The sequence below is a fragment of the Podarcis cretensis genome (genome assembly GCF_951804945.1).
Source record: "Podarcis cretensis genome assembly, chromosome: 6".
Lineage (NCBI taxonomy): Eukaryota > Metazoa > Chordata > Lepidosauria > Squamata > Lacertidae > Podarcis > Podarcis cretensis.
In genome coordinates this window covers 1,310,058-1,327,539 of record NC_137175.1, presented here as the reverse complement: position 1 = coordinate 1,327,539, position 17,482 = coordinate 1,310,058, and the positions used below count along the sequence as shown (strand labels likewise).

The 17,482-nt window shown below is 47.4% G+C and overlaps 1 protein-coding gene across 1 annotated transcript in view; it reads left to right on the top strand.

The window, feature by feature from the left end:
- The first annotated feature begins 950 nt into the window (after positions 1-950).
- Positions 951-17,482, top strand: part of LOC307217692 (uncharacterized protein) — a 31,046-nt gene continuing 14,514 nt past the window's right edge. Inside the window, exons 1-6 of the mRNA XM_079979401.1 lie at positions 951-1,147; positions 3,672-3,863; positions 9,135-9,275; positions 11,266-11,409; positions 13,497-13,640; positions 14,999-15,109. Coding sequence (XP_079835527.1) covers positions 1,081-1,147; positions 3,672-3,863; positions 9,135-9,275; positions 11,266-11,409; positions 13,497-13,640; positions 14,999-15,109 — 799 coding nt within the window. The 5' untranslated portion in view covers positions 951-1,080. The remainder of the gene's footprint in view (positions 1,148-3,671; positions 3,864-9,134; positions 9,276-11,265; positions 11,410-13,496; positions 13,641-14,998; positions 15,110-17,482) is intronic.

The following is a 17,482-nucleotide window of genomic DNA, read 5'->3' as shown; positions in this document are numbered from 1 at the left end:
AAAGGCAATCAGATAAGGCATTATCAGATAACCTGGCAGACAGGAAAAACAACAACATTCAAATTTCTGTTGTAGACCACCTTTTCTGTGATGTAGGTATGATGTATCTGGGGGTGGTCTTTGGCTACACCCCTTCTCTGATGTAGGTATGATGTATGGAGGGGTGGTTTTGGACTCCAGGGTGGGCAATTTAAAATGTCTATATAAGGGCGGACACACCTGGTTTCTGGGTCCTCCTCCTTTCCTGCGTGTGAGGAGAGCACCCTGTTGCAACAGATCAATAAAGATCAGGCTTACTAGCTGCTTTGCTTCTCAGTATTCTCTGGTTGGCCTCTGTTATTTTCTCCTACCAATAGGGAACCTATGTAAGGACTCTATATGGGCTCTTGGATACCCCATAAGGGAAAAAGGGCAGATTTTGTTTACAACAAAACAGAACCACATTTTTGCCATATTTCTAGTATTACTGTGTAGAAACATACATAGGAAGCTGCCTTATACTGAATCGGAGGATTGGACCATCCACCTTGGTATTGTCTGCACTGGCTGGCAGCAACATTTCAGGGTTAGGTAGGGGAGATTCCCAGTCCCACTGAGTTCAGCGTCCAGTTCTCACAGTGGGCAACCAGGTGCTCATTATGAGAAACCAGCAAGAAGAATCTGAGCACAAGAGCAACTCTCTTCCGTCCTGCGGTTTCCTGCAGCTGGAATTCAGAAGCACAACAGAGTCATCTCCTCCAGCGCTTCTTGTGTTTCCACGGCTCAGTGCTCAGGCCTCCCTGGGTCTGTGCTCCGCTGCTTCGAGGCCTTGACCCAGCAGCTCTGCTCATGTCAAGGTGACAGCTGCAGATGAGAAATCGTGGCTTGCCGGGAACCAGGATAACCAAACCCTGGAGAAGGAGGGCAGAGGCTGCTTTCATGCTGGCAGGGACCCACTGCTGGCTCAGATGGGAAACTCCTGTGCAAGCGCCCCCTGTTCCCTTGGGAAGGCGGCGAGGGAGGGAGGTCCGCCAGGCCAATGTATATATATAGCCCAAGGTGGTGCAACTCCGGCCAGGCCAGCCGCTTCCATGCAACGCCATGCAGCTCCCATCCCTCTGCCTTCTCGCCGGGCTGATCGTCTCAGTGGCCAAGCCAGGGCTGGGAGGTTAGTGTGCAAGCTGAGCCAAAGAGAAACGTGTGTGTGTGTGTGTGTGTGTGTTAGGGTGTGTGTTTGGGTTTGCAAGAAAGAGATCTCTTTTTTCTAATTTTGTTGAATTTGCTTAGTAACATAACATTATATATAATCTATAAAACAAAGAATACAAAACAACATTCATTCATACTACAATGCTTAACTACATAACATTAACATGCCGTATTTTTCACACCATAGGACGCACCGGACAATAGGACGCACCTTGTTTTAGAGGGGGGAGAACAAGAAAAAAAAAATCTCCCCCTCTCTGCCCAGTGCCCCTTCAGCGAAGCGGCAGGAGGCGCTGCGCAGAGAGGGGGAGAATTTCCCCCCTCTTGTTTTCCCGCTCTAAAACAAGGTGCTGTTCAGGCGGCTACCTTGGAAGCCTGGAGAGGTTTCCAAGCTTCAGGCTTCAGGTTCCTTTCGACCTGCTCTTTGGGGCTGGCGGGGGAAGCCCCCCACCAGCCCCAAAGAGCAGGTCAGGGAGCAGCGGAAAGGCGCAGCGGAGAGGCTGCTGCCATAGTCGCGCGTCACCTCTCCAGCTGGGAGAGGGTCGCGGGGCTATGGCTTCTTTAGCCCCTCTCCCAGCTGGAGAGGTGGCGCGCGGCTAAAGAGGATCCTGCCATAGTCGCGTGTCACCTCTCCAGCCGGGAGAGGGTCGCAGGGGGCTTCTTTAGCTCTTTGGGGCTGGCGGGGGAAGCCCACCACCAGCCCCAAAGAGCAGGTCAGGGAGCAGCAGAAAGGCGCAGCAGAGAGGCTCCTTCCATAGCCGCACGTCACCTCTCCAGCCGGGAGAGGGTCGCGGGGCTATGGCGTCTTCGCTCCATAGGACGCACACACATCTCCCCTTCATTTTTGAAGGGGGAAAAGTGCGTCCTATAGAGCGAAAAATACGGTATATGGTTTCTGAAAAAAGGCTTACATAACAAAAGCAATTCAAAATACCATCCGGTTTACCTTTTTATTCTTATTATTATTCCCCTCCTCCAGCCCTCCCACCTTCTTCATATCTTTATCCATGTACACAGTCTGTTCATTCGAGCTTGTATGTTAGGGTTGGCTTTCTATCCAGTTCCTGTAAAATGCCCATTTATTTGTGATTCTTTGGCATTTATTTTCCCATCTATCCTCTGCCACTATCTGTGTGAATATTTCTGATTGTACATATTCAAAAACATAATCATTCCATTTTTCCATATTCCATTTGGCCTTTTCTTTCCATCCCAGAGCAATAACTGCCATTCCAGCTAGAATCATAATCTTGTACAACTCGCAAGAAAAAGATCTAACTCTTCTCATGCACAAGCAGGGAGTTCCTCTCACCCCATCTCCAGGAGCTGCTATGAAGGGATTTGAAGCTCAGGGACTATTTATTTTTTATTTTACTAATTGCATTTATATCTCACCTTTTCCTCTCCAAGGAGCCCAAGGTGGCGTATGTGGTTTCCCCCTCCCTTCCTCACTTAATCCCCACACCTGTGAGGTAGGCTAGTCTTAGAGGCACCACCTGCCCCCCCCCCAGTCAGACCCAGTAAGTTTCATAGCCAGGTGTGGATTTGAACCCTGGCCTCTCCCAAGTCCTACTCTGACACCTTAGCCGCTACACTGTACTGGCTCCCACTTAGGAGACTGTCTTCTCCTGAATCAGACTGTTGGTCCATCTAGTCCAGTGTTGCCTTACACTGACTGGCAGCAATGACTCTCTGCCAGCCCTACCTGCAGATGCCTTTGGGGATTGGGACCTTGTGCTTGCAAGGCAGCTGCTCTGGCACTGAGGGATCAGCAGCACCCAATGGCAGCTTTTCTGGAAGACCTTCCTCTCTAGAGAAACACCCTCTGGTGCAGAGGAATTCATAGAATCATAGAATCATAGAGTTGGAAGAGACCACAAGGGCCATCGAGTCCAACCCCCTGCCAAGCAGGAAACACCATCAGAGCACTCCTGACATATGGTTGTCAAGCCTCTGCTTAAAGACCTCCAAAGAAGGAGACTCCACCACACTCCTTGGCAGCAAATTCCACTGTCAAACAGCTCTTACTGTCAGGAAGTTCTTCCTAATGTTTAGGTGGAATCTTCTTTCTTGTAGTTTGGATCCATTGCTCCGTGTCCGCTTCTCTGGAGCAGCAGAAAACAACCTTTCTCCCTCCTCTATGTGACATCCTTTTATATATTTGAACATGGCTATCATATCACCCCTTAACCTCCTCTTCTCCAGGCTAAACATGCCCAGCTCCCTTAGCCATTCCTCATAAGGCATCATTTCCAGGCCTTTGACCATTTTGGTTGCCCTCCTCTGGACACGTTCCAGTTTGTCAGTGTCCTTCTTGAACTGTGGTGCCCAGAACTGGACTCAGTACTCCAAGTGAGGTCTGACCAGAGCAGAATACAGTGGCACTATGACTTCCCAGGAAAGGCCGGCCGGCCAAGAGGAGTCAGAGCTGTGACTTGTCTCTGGCAGGCTCTGCTGCCCGAATGGTCTCTTCTTTTCCATAGCAGGCGCTGAAAAGGGGAGCCCGCTGCCCTCAACTCCTGCCTCTGCCCCGGAGAAAGCTGGCCTGTGCCCACCAGGGAGGAATCCGGATGCCCAGCCCTCCGAGGTCTTCTGCCTCTCCGACGCTTCCTGTCCCGGCAGTGAGAAGTGCTGCAACATGGGGACTCTAAGGATCTGTGCGCATCCTGCAATGGGTAAGTGTGGCAGAGAGAGGATGGGAGCAGCGGTGGTGAGAACCACCTGCTAAGAGGAGGCCAGAAGGTTTGGCTTTCTACAAGCACAGAGTTAAACTATGGAACTCTCTCCCACAAGGAATTCTGGGGAAAGGAATTATCTGTGGGATTGAGTGTAGGTATGTTTGAACATTTTTAAGGATTGTATGAAATGTATGTTTGTATGCTTGTATATTCGCAATATGTGTGTATTAATGCTGAATTATTTTAACAATAAAACCTTTTCAAAACAAACAAACAAACAAACAAACAAACAAACAAATAATAAAGGAACTCTCTCCCACAAGAGGCAGGTGGTGTCCACCAGTCTGGATGCCCTGAAAAGAGAATTACCGTATTTTTTGCTCCATAAGACACACGTAGTTTTTAGAGGAGGAAAACAAGAAAAGAAAAATTCTGAATGGAACAGTGGATGTATGATTTTTGTGGTTCATACTGTAGCCACAGACATGTGATCTGAAGGTGAATTTGGGGTGACCCAATGCAAAAATCCTGAGGATCCATATGGATCCGTGCTTTGTAACCACATTTTTGCACCATTGCAGCCCCAGGAAACAGTGGGTGCGTGATTTTTTTGGTGCAGGCTGTAGCCATGAACATGCTATGTGGTCTGATGGTGAATTTGGAGTGACCCAATGTAAAAATCCTGAGGATCCATGGGCTTTTACCTCCCCCCTCCCAGGCAGCCTCCGCTAGGCTCCCTTATCTCTCTCCCGATCTCACCGATCAGCTGCTTCCTTTCAACATTCCCTTCCCTCTTGTTTGCCTTAGTGTCTTTTCCTTAGCTGGAGCAGTTTTTTGCTCCTCCTTTTCTTCTAATTTCGCCCCTCATTGCTTTAGTCTTCCTGTCTCTTCTCCTTGCAAGTTCCCTCTTTACCTCCCCCTCCCAGGCATTCTCCCTTATCACTAGCGTCCCTTGTTGTTGTTGTTGTTTAGTCGTTTAGTCGTGTCCGACTCTTCGTGACCCCATGGACCAGAGAATGCCAGGCACTCCTGTCCTCCACTGCCCCCCGCAGCTTGGTCAGACTCATGCTGGTAACCTCGAAAACACTATCCAACCATCTCGTCCTCTGTCGCCCCCTTCTCCTTGTGCCCTCCATCTTTCCCAACATCAGGGTCTTCTCCAGGGAGTCTTCTCTTCTCATGAGGTGGCCAAAGTACTGGAGCCTCAGCTTCACAATCTGTCCTTCCAGTGAGCACTCAGGGCTGATTTCCTTCAAAGCGTCCCTTATCTCCCTCCAATCGCTTGCTGATCAGCTGCTCAGTGGCTTCGTTTCAACACCCACTTCCCTCTTTCAAAAAAAAAGGGGGGGAAAGCACGACCTGCTTTTTGCCCCTGGGCAATTTGGCTCCAGGGACCACGTATTCACTCCATAAGACGCACAGACATTTCCCCTTACTTTTTAGGAGGAAAAAAGTGCGTCTTATGGAGCGAAAAATACCATAGGCAAGTTCATGGAGGAGAGGACTATCAATGGCTAGTAACCACGATGGCTCTGCTCTGCCTCCGGAGTCAGAGGCAGTGATGCTTCTGAGCACCAGCTGCTGGAAGATGCAGAAGGGAAGAGTCGCTCTTGCCCTCAGGTCCTGCTTTGCAAGTTTCCCATTTGGGCATCTGGTTGGCCACTGTGAGAAGAGGATGCAGGTCTCCCTCTGGAGGTTGTGGATTCTCCATCACTGGAGGTTTTTAAGCAGAGGTTAGATGGCCACCTTTCATGGATGCTTGAGCTGAGATTCCTGCTTTGCAGGGGGTTGGGCTAGATGACCTTTGGCTCCCCTTCCAACTCTACCATTCTACGCTTCTCTGACGAGATGGGCCATTGGCCTGATTCATCAGGGCTCCTCTTATCTTATCTTTTCTCTTTTCCCTTTATTATTATTATTGGTTTTCACATATTACATTACAATAGAGATGGACCAAAGCCAACACCATTTCCTCCCCATCCCCCCATACATTTACATTTACATTTCCTCAATCCATCATACTATTCTTTTCTCCTTTCTCCCACTCGATTTCCTCCACATTATATAATTTACAATAATCTTTACATTCTACAATTGGGGGGGGGACGCGGGGGGCGCTGTGGGTATAACCTCAGTTCCTAGAACTTGCCGATCGTATGGTCGGCGGTTCGAATCCCCGCGGCGGGGTGCGCTCCCGTCGTTCGGTCCCAGCACCTGCCAACCTAGCAGTTCGAAAGCACCCCTAAGTGCAAGTAGATAAATAGGTACCCCTTTATTGCGGGAAGGTAAACGGCGTTTCCGTGTGCTGCGCTGGCTCACCAGATGCAGCTTGTCACGCTGGCCACGTGACCCGGAAGTGTCTACGGACAGCGCTGGCTCCCGGCAAGTGAGATGAGCGCACAACCCTAGAGTCTGGCAAGACTGGCCCGTACGGGCAGGGGTACCTTTACCTTTACCTTTTTGCATTCTACAATCTTCTCAAATCATCTATATATTCTTATTATCTTTCCTTACTAATTTTTCTTCCATCCAGTACTTCACATTTCAAACCTCCCCTCATCCCTGGCCATTGGCTCAGCCAACTTTCTGACATGAATACTCAAAAACACTCTCAGTGTTTTTGAGGGAAAAGACTCTGTTCTGAAATGCTAACAAAAAGTGGCTCAGAGATAAAATGCTTATATTCCATGAACGGGAAAGAGATATTGAAACATCCCTCCTGATTCTGCCTTTGCAGCAGCAAACCTAGAATCATAGATGGAAGGGACTTTAAGATTCATCTAATGCAACCCTCTGCAATGCAAAAACATACATTGAAGCCGGTAGACAGGTGCTATTATTTTTGTTGAACATAAATTTTAGAGAAAAAATGTCAGCAGGAAGGGGGCCATAATTTTCATTTAGATCAGTTTCTTGGCAAGATGACTGTCAAACCAGGGTGAAAGAATCAGCTCCAGGAATAACCTCAGCAAAGACCTGCAGTAGCAGCTGGATCAGGCCAAAGGGGCCCCATCCAGGCCAGCATCCTCTTCTCACAATGGTTGAGCAGATGCCTCTTGTGGAAGAACCGCCAGCAGAACCTGAGCACAAGAACCCTCTCCCTTCCTTTGTTTTCCAGCAACCGAGATTCAGAAGCATTGCTGCCTCCATCTGTTGAGGCAGAGCCATCCTGCCTAGGAGCCATCCATAGTCCTTTCCTCCTCCATGAATCTGTCCAATTCTCCTAAAGTCATTCTGGACTCACAGCTGTCCATGGAGGCAAAGGTCAATTCTGTGTCCAGGGCGGCTGTTTACCAGCTCCATCTGGTACGCAGGCTGAGACTCGTATCTGCCTGTGGACTGTCTCGCCAGAGTGGTGCATGCTCCGGTTATCTCCTGCTTGGACTACTGCAATGCGCTCTACGTGCGGCTGCCTTTGAAGGTGACCCGGAAACTGCAATTAATCCAGAATGCGGCAGCCAGACTGGTGACTGGGGGCGGCCACTGAGACCACATCACACTGGTCTTGAAAGACCTTCATTGGCTCCCAGTACGTTTCTGGGTACAATTCAAAGTGTTGGTGCTGACCTTTAAAGCCCTAAACGGCCTCAGTCCAGTATACCTGAAGGAGTGCCTCCACCCCCATCATTCTGCCCGGACACTGAGGTCCAGCTCCGAGGGCCTTCTGGCAGTTCCCTCCCTGCGAGAAGCCAAGTTACAGGGAACCAGGCAGAGGGCCTTCTCGGTGGTGGCACCCGTCCTCTGTGGAACACCTCCCACCAGATGTCAAAGAGTAAAACAACTACCAGACTTTAAGAAGACATCTGAAAACAGCCCTCTTTAGGGAAGCTTTTAAAGTTTAACAGACCAATATATTTTAATACTTTGTTGGAAGCCGCGGGCGGGGTATAAATAATAAATTATTATTATTATTATTATTATTATTATTATTATTATTATTATTAAGCCCTCTAATCTGGTGGTCATCACTGCCTCCTGTGGCAGGGAGTTCCATAGTTTATCTATGCACTGTGTTCTTTCTTTGACCTGTCCTGAATCGTCCGATCTTCCTGAATCCAGTCCAGAACTTTGATGCCTTCTGCAGGTGAATCAGCCACAACTTTTTATCTATCAAGCTGGAATTGGGAGGAGAAGGTCAGGATGAATCTTCCCTCAGCACTGAGTCACCAGCACAAGCCCTGAGACCGCTCTGAGGGACAGGCTCCCTGGGCAAAGGGGTTTCTGCGGTGGGAACACGGCATCCCTTCTGGTCTGTCTCCTCCTGACTGAGACAGACCCACAAGACCTCCCCACTCTCTGCTGACTCAGTGCCTGACCTGCTCCCACCTGGCTTGGCCTCATCTCAAGAACATTTCTGGAGGAACCTCGCCTCTTGCTGAAGCCTTCGCCAATGGGGTGAAATTCCGTTCAGGTCACACTTCAAGACAAACCTGCCCGATTTGCTCCTTCCAAAAATGCAGGCATCCTTCAAATTTTGCACTTCTCCAGCACGGCGCAGTTTCCCACATGAGAAATCTGATGAAAGAATAAGTTAATAAGTTAGAATATGCAGGAAATGTAAAAAAAAAGTAATTTAAGGAACTGCAGAAAGAGGAGGAAGGAAGTCGGTTTTTGAAATGTGAGAATGATCATAGCTGTCAACGTTTCCCTTTTTTTTAAGGGAAATTCCCTTATTCCAAATAGGATTCCTCACAAGAAAAGGGAAAAATTGACAGCTATGAATTGTAAAACTATTGAAATATATATAACTGAAAAGCATAAATACAGTAATAATACTTTTTTTTAAAAAAGATGAGAAATGTATACAAGACTGCAAATAACAGGGGAGTGTGTGCATAAAAATGCATGCCTACGTGAAACTAACATGCAAACATGCAAATTCCTTGCAAAATTTGTATATTCAGCCAAACTGTATAGACAAGCATGTATATTTTCATGGAGAAGCGTGTGCCAATGGTGACAAGCCCTGACGGTTATACTCTGCCTCCATGTCAGACACAGTAAATGTTTCTGGAAACCACAGGAGGGGAAAGTGACCTTGCGCTCAGATCCTGCTTGTGGGTTTCCTGTTGAGGCATCTGGCTGTCCACTGGGAGAACTGGAGGCTGGACTAGATAGGCCACTGGTCTGATCCAGCAGAGCTCTTCTATGTTCATATGGTGAATTTTCACAAAGAAAATCCATGGCAATATGGGGAACTGAACTTGAGTTTGGAAATATGAGATATCACACTGGCAGATTTTGGCCCCCATCCCTCTTCTTCCCCAGTGAGCCCAGGCTACTGTCCGAAGCTCTGCTCTGGGCTAAAGGAGGCCTGCCAAGTGAGCTGTCTGGATGACACCTGGTGTGGCCCCGGGGAGAAGTGCTGCCCTGACGATTGCCACATGCGCTGTGTGGCAGCTGCCCCAGGTAAGCGAAGGTCTTTGAGCTGGCAGATCTCAGCTTGGGAGAGGGAAGCTCTCGCCTGTCTTCCTAACCAAAGAATCACAGAACTGTAGATTTAGAAAGAATCCCCAAGTCCAACCCACTACAAGGCAGGAATCATAGCTGAAGAAGCCCTGACAGGTGGCCTTCCAACCTCTCCAAGGAGAGACACACCCTTCAAGGGAAGCGCGTTCCACTGTCAAACAACTCTTACTGTCCAAATGTTCTTCCTGATGTTTAGTCATAATCTCCTTTCTTGTAACATGAATCCATTGGTTGAGTCCTCCCCTCCAGAGCAGGAGAGAACATGCTTGTTCTCTGTTCCATGTGACAGCCCTTGAGATATTTGAAGAAGACTATCATATCTCTGCTCAGACTCCTCTTTTCCAGGCTTTGTTGTTTAGTCATTCAGTCATGTCCGCCTCTTTGTGACCCCCTGGACCAGAGTGCGCCAGGCACTCCTGTCTTCCACTGCCTCCCTCATGTTGGTAGCTTCAAGAACACTGTCCAACCTTCTCATCCTCTGGACCCAGGGTAGAATAGACCTTATGCCACATGAATAAGACGAAGTATAAAATGGGAGATTCAGACCAGTCACTAAAGGAAGGAATCCTTCACTCTGCATGCAGCTAAACTATGGAATTTGCTCCCACCTGGAGCACTGATGGCCATTCATTTAGATGGCTTTAAAAGAGGATCATGGAAGTGAGAGCTGAACCATAAGGAAGGCTGATCGCCGAAGAACTGATGCTTTTGAATTCTGGTGCTGGAGGAGACTCTTGAGAGTCACAAGGAGGGCACAAGGAGAAGGGGAAGACAGAGGACTAGATGGTGGGAGAGTGTTCTCCAAGAGACCAACATGAGTTTGACGAAACTGCGGGAGGCAGTGGAAGACAGGAGTGCCTGGCGTGCTCTGGTTCAGGGGGTCACGAAGAGTTGGACACGACTAAACGACTAAACAACAACAACAACAACAACAAAAGAGGATCAGACAAATTCATGAAGCAAATGAAGGCAATTGAGAGCTGGTCCTAGGAACACAAGCAGCTGCCTTATTATCCTTTGGGCCTCCTAGCTTAGCACTGCTTGCACAGACTGGCAGCAGCTCTCCATGATTTCAGGCAGACATCGTGATGTTGCTTATACCCAATGCTTTTTTTCAGGGGGCACTCCAGGGTATGTAGTCTGGCACCTCTTTTTGTTGTTGTTAAAAAGTGTGGCACTTACTGCAACAACTTCATGGCCAGCACCTATTTTTCGGGGGGGGGGGGAGCACTGCTGATACCAGGCATTATTTATTTGCACATGGCTTAATGCCCAGATGTGCTGAGTGAAGAAATCCTCCCTCTTCAAAGATCTGCCCTGGCTGCCAATTTGTTACCTGGCCAAATTCAAAGGCTTCCCTTTGAGTAGATAAAGCCCTCCAGAGCTCAGAGTCAGTTCAGTCCAAGAATCGCCTTCCCCCGCAATCTAAGTATCCCGCCAACCGCTTTGACCTCCGTAATGGGCACATAACGTTCCTTCTCTGCTTGCGAGGGGTTGAGCTTTCCAGGTGGCAACAATGACAACATTCTGGCACTCGCTGCCTGCGAAAACGGTAGGTGCCCTCTGTGTTGCCTCTTCTAAATCATGGTGTTCATGTCTAGGGAACAGACTGAAACAGGTCACTGGGACAGAAGATTAATGGCAGCGTTGATGGGCAGAGGCAGAAAGAGGCCTGGCGGTCCTGAGATCGGGGAGCAAAATAAACACTCCAAAACAATAAACTTGCATAATTAACACCAGAGGACAGGAATGTCGCTTCTGAGGAGGGGGAGGTATGGGCACCCCTGGCCTCTGAGAAATCTGCATTCTGGGTCTAACCCAAAGTGTAGACGCTGCAATACATGTCATGCTGAAAGGCTCTTGGGCAGCAACCTTGGAGCAGGAGAACAAAGGCTTTGACTGAATGGCGTTGTGCTGCTTTCTGCCCCAGTTAGGCCTGGCATTTGCCCACGGAGGATGGCACGGCCGAATGGCACCCCCTGCGGGAACCAATGCGAAGATGACAGAGACTGCCCTGAGGACCAGAAGTGCTGCTTCGCTGGCTGTGGCCTTCAATGCCTGAATCTCTCTGCAGGTACCAGAGCCATCTCATGAGCATCTCTGGGGCGCAAAGCATGGGGGTGGGGAGTTTCACTTTCCTGCGTCGCAGGGGGTTGGACTAGATGACCCTCGCGGTCCCTTCAAACTCTACAATTCTATCATTCTGTGATTCTAAACTCTCAGGCGCACCCGGCCAAAGGTTGCAAACGCAGGCATGGCCATCCTGTCTGATTCTTCACCACGACACCAAACTTGCTAGCCAGATCACAGATCAAGCCAGGCCACCCAGACCTTAGCAGTCAGCTGCTTACAGTGCAAATAGTTGCAGGTGGCTCAAGCAAGCAAGCCCAGCCACAGCGTACCAGAGGAGAAAAGAGGGAAACTCACAGACTCTCCAAATTGGGCACCCTTTCCTGGGCAGAAAAGTCCTGGACAGGCGAAGTCCTTCCTGGTTTCTGGTCCCCACAGAAAGCAAGTTTGGGATGAGCCCACCGATACTTACAGTGATCTGTGTCACATGACAAGGGAGGGATGAAGGAGGTTCAGCAATACCTGGAAAACAGTTGTAGGAGAGAGCAGAGGGAGGAGGGAGTTTTGTGCCGATGACCCTCCTGCTAACCTTATTTGCTCAATGAAATGCACCAGCAGGTTTTGTTTGCCAAACTCGCTGCTGGATCTAAGAGAAAGTGGACAGGAGCCAGTTCCCAACTCTCTGAGAAAATCCTCCACAGCCAGTTAAGGCCTCTTCACACAACAAACCTCTGCCTTTCCCAACTGTCTCCCAGGAAGAGGACCAAGCTAAGAGAGGCTGTGGGCCAGGGAGCCTGGAGAATGGGAGAGGTTTGTTCCTGGACAGGGGTGTCTTTAAGCATAGGGTTAAAATATGAAGGATTTGGAAGAAATGCGCCCAGGTCTTCCCGCATTGCCAGGAGGTGATGGGCTCAGTGGCCATGATCTTCGTTTTTTTGATGTTGAGCTTCAGACCATATTTTGCGCTCTCCTCTTTCACCCTCATTAAAAGTTTTTTTAATTCCCCCTCACTTTCTGCCATCATGTTTACTTAGGAAATATTTATCCAGGGCAGTTCGCAATGACATAAAACACAGCGAAATAAAAGCAGCAGAGAAAACAACAAGCCAGACATCATTGGAAAAGTTTTGAATACGTGGGCTTCTGTGACCTGAAAGAAAAACAGTCCCTGGCAGGTCATCTGTGCGCATGTGTCTCTTTAATCACACGGTAAACGTGGCACATAGGACAAATCAAATGTATTTTTTGGCACAGTGATTTATTTGTGCAGTTTAAAGGGTTGCCAGACCCTTTCTCTCATGTACATTATTCCAGTGTTTCCCAACCTTGGGCCTCCAGCTGTTCTTGAACTACAACTCCCATCATCCCTGACTAGCAAGACCAGTGGCAAGGGATGATGGGAATTGTAGTCCAAAAACAGCTGGAGGCCCAAGGTTGGGAAACACTGCATTATTCAAACAATTTTAATGCTTCTCTTCCATTTGATTTAAAATACTAAACCAACTCCTATTATTATTTATCGTGCAGTTTCCAAGCATAGAAACCCAGTATATAGTCATTAAAACATCAACATCCATAATTAAAATATGTTCCTCTACAACCAGGCCTTTGGCTGATTAATATTCTACAGCCTTTCAAATGTGTTTTTACAGTGTGTTTTTCTGGGGGGACACATACCCCAAACATTTTGTGAATCTTTGTACTTTTGTCCATTTACAGTATTTTTCCCGATTTGAACTATAAAACTGTGGTTTTCTTGAGTCAAAATGAGAGTAACCCCTAAGCATTTTTAAGTGGAAAAAAGCACTGTGTTTTTAGGTGGGGTGCTATTGTTTCGTTGTTTTTGTTTTAACTACTTACGTGTATTTTTACCTTGTGAACTGCCCTGATACACAGATTAAAAATTAAAAAATAAAATAAACGAATGACATTAAAACTTGTGGGCATCCCAAGAAGCTGCATTTGGGGAGGTTCTGGGCAGATAAAAGACAGGGTTCTCTTCATGCAGCGCAGGGTTAACTTGTGGGACTCCCTGCTGCAGGAGGCAGTGAGCAAGATTATGACTGTGAACAACCCTCTTCCCCCCTCCAGAAAATCCCGCTCCGTGTTCAGAGGCACCAGCCGAAACCACGCCAAAGAGCTGCATCGATTTCTGCAGGGATGACTTTGACTGCCCAGCAGCCGAGAAGTGCATTGCCACGGACTGCGGCTTCAAGTGTTCAGCGCTTCTCCCAGGTACCTTGTCTTCCCCTAGTGGCACTCCTGAAAGGTCAACTTCTTTCTCAAGCCACTGCAGAAAGGCTGGAGTCTGTCAGGTCTCTCTCTCTCTCTCTCTCTCTCTCTCTCTCACTCACACACACACACACACACACACTATAAACCTCTGCATTGCAAGGGTTGGGCTGAATGATGCTTGGGGTTCCTTGCAGCTCTACAATTCAGTGACTCTATTGTTCTAACAAAATAAAATAAATTCCTTCCAGTAGCACCTTAGATACCAACTAAGTTTGTTATTGGCATGAGCTTTCGTGTGCATGCACACTTCTTCAGATACCTGCATGCACACGAAAACTCATACCAATAACAAACTTGTTGCTGTTTAGTCATTTAGTCGTGTCCGACTCTTCGTGACCCCTTGGACCAGAGCACACCAGGCACTCCTGTCTTCCACTGCCTCCCGCAGTTTGGTTAAACTCATGCTGGTAGCTTCGAGAACACTGTCCAACCATCTTGTCCTCTGTCGTCCCCTTCTCCTGGTGCCCTCCATCTTTCCCAACATCAGGGTCTTTTCCAGGGAGTCTTCTCATGAGGTGGCCCAAGTCTTGGAGCCTCAGCTTCACGATCTGTCCTTCCAGTGAGCACTCAGGGCTGACTTCCTTCAGAATGGATAGGTTTGATCTTCTTGCAGTCCATGGGACTCTCAAGAGTCTCCTCCAGCACCAGAATTCAAAAGCATCAATTCTTCGGCGATCAGGCTTCTTTGTGGTCCAGCTCTCACTTCCATACATCACTACTGGGAAAACCATAGCTTTAACTATACGGACCTTTCTCGGCATGGTGATGTCTCTGCTTTTTAATATGCTGTCTAGCAGGAACCGGCAAGCCACTCCAGTATCCCTGCCAAGAAAACTCCACGGACAAAGACAACAGGCATATAATAAACTTAGTTGGTCTCTAAGGTGCTACTGGAAGGAATTTTTATTATTCAACTATGGCAGACCAACACGGCTACCTACCTGTAACTAGTTCTATTGTTCTAGTTCAGGGATGTCCAGCTCCCAAGAGACTGTGATCTACTCCCACTATGAAAACACTGCCAGTGATCTGGATTGACCAAAGCTGTTGAGCTTGTTGAGTTTTTGGGGGGAGGAACCCCCACAGTTGTTCTGCTTCTTCTCGGGAGACTTCAACAAAGTTGTTGAACTTTTTTGGAGCGGGGGATTGTGGCGGCGATCGATCAGGATCACATAATCAACCAGGAAGGCCCCGCGATCGATCGGTAGATTGGGATCGCCCGGTTGAACATCCCTGTTCTAGTTGGTCTTAATGGGAAGCGCTTCTCCTGCTCTTGATTCTGCCCCATTTTCCCCCAGCTGCAACCAAAACAAACACAGCGGCGCCGAGATTCATGGGACCCACCTCAGCCACCGTTTACGCACCCGGCCAGCCGGGCAAGGGCCCCATCCTGACCCCCCCGCCTGCAGGTGAGTGACTCTGGAGGGAGTTCCTCTGGGTGTACTGGGGCTACAAGGGCACAGCACTCCCCTGAAAACTCAAGAATCTTTCCCCTCCCCAAAAAACCCTCCTCAAAATCTCAGAGCCACACACCTTTCCTGCTCTCCACACCCCTAAGAGTTCCTCTGTAGGGGCTCATTCACAATTCACTTGTGCCTAGCCTAGAAAGCATGGCCACCAGGGGGAAATTCCTGCTTGCTCCCATTGAGCACTAGAGAGTGGTTTTCCCCAGGAGACAACGAGTTTTCTCCAAACTGCCATGCTCTCTGGGTGAGGCACCAGTGAAGTGTGGAGGAGCCCATAGAGGGGCATCTCTGCCAGTCTCCCCTTCTTCTCCTCCTCCTCCTTGCACTGCTCAGCCAATCCTCACCCAGGCATGTAGCTATGGCAACAAGGTCCCTCCCTCTTTCTGAGCCCTTGGAGGAGGGCTGCCTGAGTATTTTGCGCCAGTTGGATCTTGAAATCTATGCACCGTTTCATGGTTGAACAAACCCAGAAACAACCCTCAAAGCGGTTCACAGAGAATGAAACAATAAAATGGTCATTGAAAGCCACTCTTGAAAACATTCATAAAATAAGTTCAGCAATCAACTTAATACAGATTAAATGCGCACCAGCAGCACCCAATGCGTCTGTGCCGGCTGGTCTAAACAAGAATGCTTTCTTTTTTTCTTTTCTTTTTCTTTTTTTATTATAATAAATAATAATAATATTTTTTTATTTATACCCCGTCCTTCCCGGGTTTAAAAACCAGGCTCAGGGCGGCTAACAAAAAAATTAAAACACTTTAAAACGCTTAATTATAAAAGCAGCATAAAATACAGTATAAAAACATGAATAGCAATGAAAATCAAAAATCAACTACCTAATCCCCAGGGCTAGCTGGCTGAATTGGTCTTACTTGGGCCATGGAGTAGCCCAGGGGAGATTTGGCTGTGGAGTCTCAGAGCGGGCGAGGGAAGGGAAGGGAAATAAAAGATCAGGCTGAATTCTTTTTTTTTTTTTTTAATAATATTTATTAAAGATTTTCAAATATAACAGAAAAAGAAAAACATCCAAATTTAAAACCTTATTTTCATTGGCATCCTTCCAGGACTTCCCCTCCCCTCCCCCTCTTGTATTCCAATTCTTTCAAATAGAGTCAACAAATTCTTACCCCAAATTTTAAAATTATTATCATTGGCCCAATTTAAAAAAAATATTTTCCCATCCCCTAAAATCGACCTGTTCCCTTCCACGAGTTCCCTTCTTTAATATGCAATACAGATTAAGATAAACAGAAAGATAAAAAAAAAGAATAAAATGTAATTTAACATCCTTTGGATTCCAAATTTCCCTCCCCCCCTTTCCCGGTTGCGTTCCCAATGTCCGTCAATATCTACTGTCATCCTGGAGCTCCCACATCTAAACCACAGTCCTTCACCAGTCCGCTTTGCCGTCTTTTTATTAGTCTTTGCCGTCTTTTGGTCATCTTTGATTTCACATGTCCAATCTTGGAAGGAGTCTATCTTCCAACTTTGTCCAGTTCTTGTTATTCTTGTTGTTCTTGTTGTTCTCTCTCCTCCTCTTTTTTTTTTTTTTCCTGCTCTCCTGCACAAATGTTCTAATTCCAAAAAGCTTCTAATTCCTCTGCAGAGGCTTTGTTATTCAGGAACAAAACATTACGTCAAGTCCCTTCCATTCTTCAATAGATAAATCTATTGTCTCCTTTAGTGTGTAGACCTCTGTAGACAAAATAGTGTTCCATTTCTGCAGTTTCCCAGGCGATAAAAAGTCCTATTCAAATTCGATGCCAACAATACTTGTAGTGTCCCACAGCTCCTCTAGAGGGATTATAGTAACTCAGTTTCCTTCCCGATCACACCCAACAGTCAAAGTAACTTATTATTCCTTGTTTTAAACAATTTATATCCAATTTGTAACAAATGTGACCAGCAAAGTCCTTGTAACAAAGTTCTCTTTTTGTTCTTCCACTTTGACAGCTCCTTTGACAGCTGTCAAAACCTCTATTTCTCCTCTCCCGGCGCTCTTTCAGATCGCTCCCGGGGTTTCGGGGGGGGGGGGTTGCATTTTAATTCACATTCCACTTTTCTCCTCCAGCCCAGTCTTATAATTTTCCATCGCGAAGTTAATAACTTTATCAAAAAAAGGTTACACTCGATCTTAGTTGTCAAATCCTTTGCTTTAGCTCCTCTACAACAGGGAAGAGGCTGACTTCCTTTTTGCACCTCCCCCGCTCGCTCCAAATTTAAATAGAATTTTCCCCCTTTTTTAATCCAAGTTCCAATTACTCACGGGTTATTCTTTTAAAGACCAAATTTTCAATGGAAGAAGTCAGCGCT